A 12,025-nucleotide genomic window follows, 5' to 3' on the forward strand; every position below is an offset into this window, starting at 1 on the left:
CCGGTTTTCGAGATAACTATCAAAACGGGGCTTTTTAATCCGTCATTAGTATGCGGGTCCCACCGTCATTATTACAAGATAAGGATGAGTATAAAATATCTGATTTCACGTTTATCGATACAACCGGATAATTATCAAATACCGAAAGATTCCGCCGGACCGGCTCCGGAACAAACCGTACTCCGGATCGAAAAAGTCAAAACATGAAAAGTGTTCGGAATGGTCAAATTAGGCTAAAGGTGAATTTTGTTGAAATTTTCGGGAAGTAAAATCTCGGTACCGTTACAGGTTGACGGTTTTCGGAAAATCAAAATAATTAATAATTAATTAAAAGATACACAATTAAATTCATAATTCAAATATAAAATCATACGACAATACATAAATCGATATGAACACATCTAAATAAACTATATTTTGTACTGAACATATAAAAATTGATATTCCTCAAATTTAATCAAAAATACATAACTAAATTAATAGAACAGGAACCAATTAATTCACAGAAGTTCATATAATACTCATATAATATTCATTAATCATTCAAATAATTACACGAATAATCCCAGATATTACATCCTCCCCCCCTTAAAAGGATTCTGTCCTCAGAATCGCTTAGGTGAACAAATGAGGGTACTTTTCACGCATATCACTTTCTAATTCCCAGGTTGACTCTTCAACCTTTGGGTTTCTCCACAATACCCTTATTAATTTCACTACCTTGTTTCTTAACACCTTCTCTTTTCTATCTAGGATTTCCACTGGCATTTCTAAATACGATAACTCTGCCTCGAGTTCTACCGGCTCATACTCTATCACATGTTTCGAATCTGGATTATACTTCTTAAGCATCGATACATGAAAGACGTTATGAATGTGCTCCATGTGCGGGGGTAACGCCAATTCGTACGCTACTTTGCCTACACGTCTCAAGATTTCAAATGGCCCCACATATCGGGGACTAAGCTTGCCTTTCTTTCCGAATCTAGATAGTCCTTTCCATGGTGACACCTTCAGTAACACTGCTTCTCCGTCTTCAAATTTTACGTCCTTCCGGAATTGATCTGCATAATTTCGTTGATGACTCTGTGCTGCAATTAGTCGTTTCTGAATGATTTCAACGACTTCCTTTGTTTGCTGTACTAATTCTGGTCCCAATACCTTGCGTTCTCCAACTTCATCCCAATATACTGGTGATCGACATTTACGTCCGTAAAGAGCTTCATAAGGAGGCATCCCAATACTTGCGTGATAACTATTATTGTATGCAAATTCCACTAAAGGTAGATGCTCGTCCCAATTGCCTTTGAAATCGATTGCACAAACACGTAGCATGTCCTCGATCGTCTGAATAGTTCTCTCACTTTGGCCGTCTGTTTGTGGATGATATGCCGTACTCATATTCAATTTAGTGCCCAAGCATTCCTGAAAACTTTTCCAAAATCTCGAATTAAATCTTGGATCTCTATCTGATACAATGGATACGGGGACTCCATGACGAACTACAATCTCTTTCAAGTACATATGTACTAATTTATCCAAAGAGAATCTCTCATTGATCGGAAGAAAATGCGCTGACTTGGTTAGTCTATCCACTATAACCCAAATGGCATCATGGTTTGCTTTAGTCCTTGGTAATCCTACAATAAAATCCATAGCAATATGTTCCCACTTCCATTCTGGAATCTCTAAAGGTTGCAATAATCCACTTGGTCTTTGGTGTTCTTCTTTCACTCTTTGACACGTATAACATTTACTTACCCATTCTGCAATTTCTCTTTTCATGTCTGGCCACCAATAGTTCTCCTTTAAATCTCTATACATCTTAGTGCTGCCTGGATGAATTGAATACTTAGAATTGTGTGCTTCCTGCAAGATATCATTCTTTAATTCTGTTACCGGTGGAATCCATATCCTGGAAGAAAACCTAAGAATTCCTTGATCATCTTTCTGCGTACATAACTCTTCTCCCACTAACTTGTTTACATCCTGATCCATTACCTCTTCCTGACACTTCTTAATCTTTTCTAACAGCTCTGGTTGGAAGGTCATGGTATACATCGCTATCTTTGATGGTTCATGCATTCTTACCTCAATTTCCAAATTCTGAAACTCTTTATACAACTCCTCTGGCACAGTCAATACATTTAATCTTTCCTTTCTACTTAAAGCATCTGCTACAACATTGGCTTTTCCTGGATGATACTTAATCGTACAATCATAATCCTTAATCAACTCTAGCCATCTCCTTTGTCTCATGTTAAGCTCTTTCTGGGTAAAGATGTACTTTAAACTTTTATGATCTGTATAAATCTCACATTTTTCGCCGTACAGATAATGTCTCCATATTTTCAATGCAAATACAATAGCTGCTAACTCCAGGTCATGAGTGGGGTACTTCTGTTCATGAGGTTTAAGTTGTCTCGACGCATACGCAATAACTTTATCATGTTGCATCAATACACATCCTAATCCTTTATACGAGGCATCACTATAAATCACAAAATTCCCTTGATCATCTGGAAGGGACAATACTGGTGCTGACACTAATCTCTTCTTCAACTCCTGAAAACTTTCCTCACACTTCTCATTCCATATGAACTTCTCATTCTTTCTAGTTAACTTGGTCAGTGGGGTTGCAATTCTTGAGAAATCCTGTACAAACCTTCTATAATAACCTGCTAACCCCAAGAAACTTCTGATCTCTGTGGGGGTCTTTGGTCTTTCCCAATTCATTATAGCTTCAATCTTCGCTGGATCTACCTTGATTCCTTCACGACTCACTATGTGTCCTAGAAATTGAACTTCTTGTAACCAAAATTCACATTTAGAAAACTTTGCATACAACTTCTCCTTTCTTAATATCTCTAAGGCTGTTCTTAAATGTTCTGCATGCTCCTCAGCTGTCTTAGAATATATCAAAATATCATCTATAAAAACAATCACAACTTGTCCAAATACTTCTTAAAGACTCTATTCATTAAATCCATAAAAGCTGCTGGTGCATTCGTTAATCCAAAAGCCATTACTAAAAATTCATAATGACCGTACCTTGTTCTAAAAGCTGTCTTAGGTATATCCTCAGATTTGATTTTGAGCTGATGGTATCCTGACCTAAGGTCAATCTTAGAAAAATACTCTGCTCCTTTCAACTGGTCAAACAAGTCGTCAATACGGGGTAAAGGATATTTATTCTTGATAGTAAGCTTATTAAGCTCTCTGTAATCTATGCATAACCTCATACTTCCATCTTTCTTCTTTACAAACAACACTGGTGCTCCCCATGGGGATACATTAGGTCTAATTACTCCTTTCTCCAATAACTCTTGTAATTGTTTTGCCAATTCTTTCATCTCTACTGGTGCCATCCTATACGGGGCTTTGGATATTGGCTCCGTTCCAGGTGCTAAGTCAATTGCAAATTCTATCTCTCTATCTGGAGGAAGTCCTGGTAACTCATCCGGAAACACGTCTGAAAATTCATTCACTACAGGGATATTTTCAAGTTTTACTGGTTCCTGACTTTTATCAATTACATAAGCAATATAGGCTTCGCATCCTTGTCGTAACATCCTCTTGGCTTGGATCATGGTTAAAAACTTTTTTACTTGCTTTTGTCCTCTAAACGTTATTACCTCGTCGTCTGGTGTCATTAATATTACTTTCTTATTTTTACAATCTATCTGCGCACTATGTTTAGACAACCAATCCATCCCTAGGATTACATCAAACTCCCCCCAACTTGAAAGGTATCAAGTCGGCACAAAACTTATTTCCTAAAATCTCAATTTCACAATCAGGGCAAACTCGATTAATAGAGATACGATCCTGATTAGCTAGTTCTACATTCATAACCTCATTCAACAATTCAACCGGACAATTCAACTTATCAACAAAAGCTTGAGAAATAAATGATCTAGTGGCTCCAGAATCAATTAACACCTTGGCATTTATAGAGTTTACATTAAGCGTACCTGTCACCACATCGGCATCCTGAATAGCATCTTCCACTGACATATCAAAGACTCTTGCCCTAGGAGGTTCATTCACTTCTGGAACAGTTCCCATGATTCTAAGTGCATTGCTAACAGGGGCTGGTGTCTTGCAGTCCTTAGCCATATGTCCTGGCTTTCCACATTTAAAACATGTATATCCTATGGCTGGAGTCTTACTTGTTGAGCCTCTATTGGTCTGATCCTTTATTGCTGGCTGGTTCTGACATTCTCTAGAGTAGTGTCCTTTCTGGTTGCATTTAAAACATACCACATTCAGTTTGTTACATACTCCTCCATGTCTCTTGCCACACGTTTGACATTCTGGCATTGAAGGCCTTTGCTGATTGGCCTGACTTCCCGTAAGAAAACGTCCTCCTTGTCCACCACTGCCTATTCTCTTAAGATTAGGATTTCCTCCTCCTTGAAACTTCCCTTTCTTTTGGAACCTCCCTTGATGAGATGATCCTCCTCTATTGTCTGGCTTCCTCTTCTTATCCTCTTTAGACTTCTGAAACAACTCATTTTCAGCCTCCGCAATCATTGCCTTTTCAACCACTGCCGCATACGTCTCTAATTGCAAAATAGCTAACTTGCTTCTAATCCAAGGCTTCAGACCTTGTTGGAATCTTTTTGCTTTCTGCCTATCTGTCTCTACATAAGTTGGCACAAACCTTGCCAATTCCGCAAACTTATTCTCATATTCAACCACAGACATATTTCCTTGTTTCAGCTCTAAAAAGTTCAACTCCATTTGATCTTGAAGAAACCTAGGAAAATACTTTTCTAAAAACAACTCCTTAAACCTTTCCCAAGTAATCTCAACTGTACCTTCCATATTCTTCACAGATTCCCACCAATACGTTGCTTCATTCTTTAAGTAATGACTAGCAAACTTTGTTTTCTGATCCTCACTTGCTGGAACTAATTCAAAACACTTTTCCATTTCTTTTAACCATGTTTGGGCTGCAACGGGATCTGCTGAGCCCTTAAACTCTGGAGGATTAACTACCTGAAAAGTTTTAAAAGTTACCCTAGGACTCTCTTGATGTTGCTGTTGTCGGGTAAGATGAGCAGTTTGCTGAGCCAAAATTTGAATTAGTTGGGCCACAGCAGGATCTACTGGGCCTATGTTGACATTCTGGTTATCATTGTTATCATTGATGCTGTTGGTGCCTTCAGGATCACTGTTGGCACGAGTATGTCTTGTTGGAGGCATTCTGTAAAGAAGAAACAATTTACTTAGTCGTTTTAAATCAAATTCTCTTTTTATAAAAGGTTTTTAAGAAAACAGATTTATACATTTTTGAAAACATTTTTGAGATTATTTAACTAAATAAATTGCATACTTCTTTACAGAGTGTAAAGCAATAAAAGAAAGGTTGCAATATTATCACAAGAGTTTATGATCGGTACTGAAAGTAAAGTAAAGTAAAGCAAGTGCGATAAAGTAAAGGACAAGACTGTAAAGTAAAAGATGCTGATATATATAAGTCAGTGCTGGAGATACAAGCGTCAAGCGCTTTACCAAAAGTAAAGTACAACAACAGCAACAACAAGGCTATCATCTAGTCATCTCAGCTAGTCTATATATACATGTCAAAATCTGCTGATGACCATAACAACATACACATCATCTAGCCAGCTCCGCTAGTCTATATGTACATGTCAAAATCGGCTGACCTGAGACAACTACTCACTACACACTGCATCATACACACTACTCACTATAATACTAACCATCTCCAACACATGATATACTCCAGACCTATGGAAAGTCTGGGCCTCCGATAACATCCAGCTGCTCCAAGACCCAACGAGCCCAGTCTATAATATCTCCAGGGGTACCAAGTGGTGCGGGGATCCCACATAACCTCTCTACTGCCTCTGTCCTAAAAGCACGTATCTCCTCTCTCAACTGTCGCTCTGCCCTGTTAGGGTCTAAATCCCTCATTGCCTGTGTCAGCTCTCCAATCTGACCCAACAGCTCCTCTCTCTCCATCAAGAGTGCCTGATAGTAATGATAGGGTACTGAAAGAGGGGAACACGGATAAGAGGGTCCAACACCTGAAAATCCAGAAGACTCATGCTCTGGTGGAGGTCCACGGATAGGAGGTCATACAAGGGGAGCAGGTGGGGGCATCTCAGGTGCGGGCGGGGGTATAGCCCTAAGCGGTACAGCTGCAATAGGGGTCTGTCCACTACGAGGGTATCCAGGTGGACGTGAAGGTCCAGCTACAGGTGGGGGTGTAAGTGCCCTGGGTGGGGATATAGGTACAACTCCTGGACGGGGTGGAAGTCCCTCCACTGTCGACTCTGAATGATCAGAATGAACCGGAGTACTGGGGCCTGACATACCTGATAGTCTGAGAATCAACATAAACAAACACGTATCAAAATCTGTATCCACTACTAACATCAACCCTAAATCTATTACGAATAATCCTCAACCTCTCAACGTTCTATCTACCTATCACTCATTTCTAGTCCTAATCTTCTACCCAACCTAACAATCTAGGCTTGTTTCATTGACTTAAAACCTGTCGCTCTGATACCAACCTGTGGCGCCCTCCAAACCCGGGTCAGAAGTTTGGGGTCCACATCTTAACATAAACCTGTAATTAATGATATAATATATATAGTGACCCTTAACTGTCCATGGATCGCAACAGGTTAAAGTATAAAACAAGCCACAGCACAACTTTAATTATTACAAACCCAAATCCCAAAATACAAACTTAAATCTTACAAGCTTACACGTCATTTGTGTCTCATTATTCAAACTAATACATATATCAAAAGTCAAGTGCTGCCGATAGCTCTCTCCATCTCTCAGCCTGGAATCCTGGCCTTACCACTAGCCTGAGTATCATCGTTACCAACCTTCTCTGCTTTCACTGGAAAGAACATAGAGTATCGCAAGAGTGAGCTGACCAGCTCAGCAAGTATAACAACATCCATTTAAACATTTATCAAAAGATGATGGAAATCAATATTTAATAGAATCAATCTCAATGTCAAAGTTTCTTTTTAGAGTTTCAATTAGAATTGGATATTAAATTTTATTTTTAAAAACCAAAGGTTAGGCTGCTGATCAGTCAGACACTAACCCCGAGCAGGCCCCGCCATGCTCGTTTACTGGATCCAAGGCACACATTGGCCTAAAGCGACCACTCATCTGGTCTGACCATTCATTTGGTCCATTTAAGAAAAACTATCCAATTCCATTATGAATCAGAATAAGCAACAATAAAATTCAATAAACAGAATCATTAATAATATGGTTAAACTTTGAAGCAGAAACAGAATGCAATGCAGAAGCATCTTCAAAATATTCCAAAATAAGAATCAGGAATAATTCCACGAGTCAAGGAATCAGATATAGCATATTTGGATTTCAAGTGTAACAATAGTCATGGTTTATATGAAAGAAGGTTTCTGGTTTTATTAAAGGATTCACATGTCAAAGGGTGTTTTCAAATCCAAAGAAATTAGGTTATTGAAAAGGAGTAACAATTGTGAGGTGTATGGTATTCCAGGTATGATTGACTTCCAGTCAATTGGTTTGGAGATCAAAGGTGTGTCAAAACATTGAAATAAGGTTTATATGGTAGTTATCCAAAAATCTCAAGGTTTGAAGGTTTACAATTGAATAAGGTTTTCAAAATAGATATCAAAGAATCAAGTTAATGGCTCAAAAATCAATGAATGAATAGTTCAAGTGATAGTCAATGAATCTGGTTGATGGTTTAAGAATCGATGAATTAAACAATTCATGATATGGCTCAATAAGTGTCATGAGTGAATTAGATATCTCGCAAAGCAATCACATCAAGGATCATATATATATAATTGAAGGAAAATATCAAGGAAACTTGCCTTATACTGACGATTTCAAATTTCAATAGCTCCTGCTCGATATACTATACTATATCCACTTGCTTTCCCCTTTATTACGCCTCGCTTCTCTGCTAATCATCACAACTAATTATCAATATGTGATCTCATACTATTCTCATCATCCTTTATTCGAAACGAGCTTCTATCTACCCTTCGTTTCACCCCAAATCCGATTTACGGATCAAAAGATATATCAAAACAATTTTATATCAATCACGTAAACACATAACATGTCAATCAGATAGCACATAGCACATATCACATAAAATATTTACTAAAATATATTTTTCAAAAGAAGTTTGAAGTCAAATGGATTTTTCTGGTATTTATCATGAATTTTTAAACATTTTTCGGAATTAAAATGGTCAAAGAATCATTTTATAAATAAATAATACATTTTTGGATACTCGAAATCAAGTCCGAAATCATTTGAAATCAATTAACGAGCTTCAATCATATTTTAGAATAATATTTCAAAGCTCGAAACTATTTTTCGGAATTTTAAAATCATTTAAAATTATTTAAAATAATTAAATCTAATTAATAAATCAATTAAAATCAATTAATAATTAATTAAAACAATTAATCAATTAATTATTAAATTAATTGACTAATTATAATAATTAATTACTAATTAAAATTAATTAATAAATTAAATCAGACTTATTTTTGAATTAATAAATACTTAAAAACAATTTTTGAAATTAAAATAATTAAATTTCGAAATAAAAATTAAATAAATAAAACTTTTGAAAGATTTTGAGAGTTCAGGGTTTAAATCGTAAGTTTGAAAACCTTCAGGGTGACTTAATTGCAAAAATAAAAACCTGGGGAAACAATTGCATCTTCTTTGAAAGTTGGGGGGTCAAACCGTAGTTTGACCCTCCGGTCACCACCTCCGGTAATACTTCGCCGGAGTTCTGCCGGAACTACATCACACCGCCCAGAACAACCTCAAAATGTGCAGATATGTTGTATTCTTTCCCAGGAACCCATCCCTGTTGTTATTTTTGGCAAAGGATCGCCGTGAAGCCACCGGAAAAGCTCCGCAGCCGGCGACGGCGCGAGCTCCGGCGGTTTCATACGGCCTCCTTTGCTCAATTAAAACCCATCCACATACTCCTCTTTCTCCCCTCTTTCCATTCATATATAGCACTACTACTCAGATTTAACGGATCAAAAATCCGGCCAAAACTCAACCTTTTTCCGGCAACAACCTCAAGAACACCAAGAACATAGTTTCGATAATTAAACTGATTTTTCTACATGTTATTGAACTCCAAATCAAGCATATGATATACCAAAATGATCAGGAGAACATTATCTACAACATACAATCATCAAAACACATAAACAACTTCAAAATCAAAAATCCCTAATTTAAGCTTATTTAATTCGAATTTAAAACTCAAAATCTGAACCTACCTGATGATTTCTGAGTGTTTTTGATGATGAAAATGGATTCTACACTTCGAAACCTTCGATTTGGATACTTGAACACCAAAATCCGAGTCCGATAACGCGTCCAAATCTTCGTTTGAATCTCAAGAACACTAAGAACACTCTCGGGAATTTCTCGGTTTTAACTGGTTTTATGATTTTCGTAATGAAATAAAGTACGGTTAAGAATATTTATACTTATGAATAATTAGTACCCCTTTGGATCATATATGGCATGAAAATACAATGTTTAATAGCTTTATATTACTAAAACGGGTCCAATCGGTACCGGTTTTCGAGATAACTATCAAAACGGGGCTTTTTAATCCGTCATTAGTATGCGGGTCCCACCGTCATTATTACAAGATAAGGATGAGTATAAAATATCTGATTTCACGTTTATCGATACAACCGGATAATTATCAAATACCGAAAGATTCCGCCGGACCGGCTCCGGAACAAACCGTACTCCGGATCGAAAAAGTCAAAACATGAAAAGTGTCCGGAATGGTCAAATTAGGCTAGAGGTGAATTTTGTTGAAATTTTCGGGAAGTAAAATCTCGGTACCGTTACAGGTTGACGGTTTTCGGAAAATCAAAATAATTAATAATTAATTAAAAGATACACAATTAAATTCATAATTCAAATATAAAATCATACGACAATACATAAATCGATATGAACACATCTAAATAAACTATATTTTGTACTGAACATATAAAAATTGATATTCCTCAAATTTAATCAAAAATACATAACTAAATTAATAGAACAGGAACCAATTAATTCACAGAAGTTCATATAATACTCATATAATATTCATTAATCATTCAAATAATTACACGAATAATCCCAGATATTACAAGAAAGGATGGACATAGGGGATAACCCTTGTACTGAAAGTGTACACATTGTCCGCCTTCTGGGGGGTCGCGACCCTTGGGGCCTTGTTCTTCAAGGTTGTTTCCCTCTTTGCGGATGTATGCTGATGTGTATGTCTGTGTTAACTCCCCAATAGCGTACATAAAAGCACTTAGTTTTTCCTTGTAATAACCCATTTAGGCACGATTGAATCTGATCTCCCATGTGTGAGAATCTGGGGACACCATTAGATGTAAGCCTTGAAATGACCCCTAGGCGTAAGCCTTTAGGGTAGTCTCCAGGTATAAGTTCTGAGATAATTTTACAACGTAGGCTTTCTAGTAATCCCACCATATCAGCCTTGTAATAACTCCACCAAGTAAGCCTTGTGAGCCTGGATAGGCTTTAAACTCGAAAGCCTCGATAAGCCATCGGCCTCGAAGGCCTCAACGGGCTTTAAACCTTGAAGGGCTATCGTAAGCCCAAAACCATGAAAGCTTGGAAAGCTTTAGCCTTGAAAGCCTTGATAGGCTTGGAACCTTGAAAGCTTGAAAAGCTTTAGCCTTGAAAGCCTTGATAGGCTTGAAACCTTGAAAGCTTGAAAAGCTTTAGCCTTGAAAGCCTTGATAGGCTTGAAACCTTGAAAGCTTGAAAAGCTTTAGCCTTGAAAGCCTTGATAGGCTTGAAACCTTGAAAGCTTGAAAAGCTTTAGCCTTGAAAGCCTTGATAGGCTTGAAACCTTGAAAGCTTGAAAAGCTTTAGCCTTGAAAGCCTTGATAGGCTTGAAACCTTGAAAGCTTGAAAAGCTTTAGCCTTGAAAGCCTTGATAGGCTTGAAACCTTGAAAGCTTGAAAAGCTTTAGCCTTGAAAGCCTTGATAGGCTTGAAACCTTGAAAGCTTGAAAAGCTTTAGCCTTGAAAGCCTTGATAGGCTTGAAACCTTGAAAGCTTGAAAAGCTTTAGCCTTGAAAGCCTTGATAGGCTTGAAACCTTGAAAGCTTGAAAAGCTTTAGCCTTGAAAGCCTTGATAGGCTTGAAACCTTGAAAGCTTGAAAAGCTTTAGCCTTGAAAGCCTTGATAGGCTTGAAACCTTGAAAGCTTGAAAAGCTTTAGCCTTGAAAGCCTTGATAGGCTTGAAACCTTGAAAGCTTGAAAAGCTTTAGCCTTGAAAGCCTTGATAGGCTTGAAACCTTGAAAGCTTGAAAAGCTTTAGCCTTGAAAGCCTTGATAGGCTTGCAACCTTGAAAGCTTGAAAAGCTTTAGCCTTGAAAGCCTTGATAGGCTTGAAACCTTGAAAGCTTGAAAAGCTTTAGCCTTGAGAGCCTTGATAGGCTTGAAACCTTGAAAGCTTGAAAAGCTTTAGCCTTGAGAGCCTTTATAGGCTTGAAACCTTGAAAGCTTGAAAAGCTTTAGCCTTGACAGCCTTGATAGGCTTGAAACCTTGAAAGCTTGAAAAGCTTTCCTTCCCACCGGTGCAGCCAAGTTATCAAGTTGTGTTTACGAGTTTTAGTGTATTTAGCATTTTCGATTCCCGCATTTATTTGAATTTTAAGCCAAATGAATAATGTTAATGATACGCCTACTACCCCCCGAGTTCTTTAGCATAATTTTAATTATGGTGGAGAACTAGATGCAATTGAAGCCCTAAATAATTTTTAAAGCATACATGAAGTATTCAATTAATAATCATGGTAAGCAGGCAAGCATACACAACATTTTCATAACGGAAAGCTGCGAAATTTTATTGAATCACATGGTAGAAATTGACATAGCATAATATTGGGGGGTCCAACGACACTACCCCCCGAGCGTCCTAGCAAGTAAAGCAAATA

General features: G+C 37.5%; 1 protein-coding gene across 1 annotated transcript; it reads right to left on the bottom strand.

The window, feature by feature from the left end:
• Positions 1-3,726: 3,726 nt before the first annotated feature.
• LOC135150434 (uncharacterized) lies at positions 3,727-4,536 on the bottom strand. The gene has a single exon (XM_064086730.1). It carries the CDS (start codon positions 4,534-4,536, stop codon positions 3,727-3,729), a length of 810 nt encoding a protein of 269 aa, XP_063942800.1.
• Positions 4,537-12,025: the final 7,489 nt, after the last annotated feature.

This window comes from Daucus carota, chromosome 2 (genome assembly GCF_001625215.2).
Source record: "Daucus carota subsp. sativus chromosome 2, DH1 v3.0, whole genome shotgun sequence".
NCBI classification, from domain to species: Eukaryota; Viridiplantae; Streptophyta; class Magnoliopsida; order Apiales; family Apiaceae; genus Daucus; species Daucus carota.

Bases quoted from the DNA above. Each gene is read 5' to 3' on its own strand.
- LOC135150434 (XM_064086730.1), bottom strand. From the start codon at position 4,536: ATGATTGCGGAGGCTGAAAATGAGTTGTTTCAGAAGTCTAAAGAGGAT.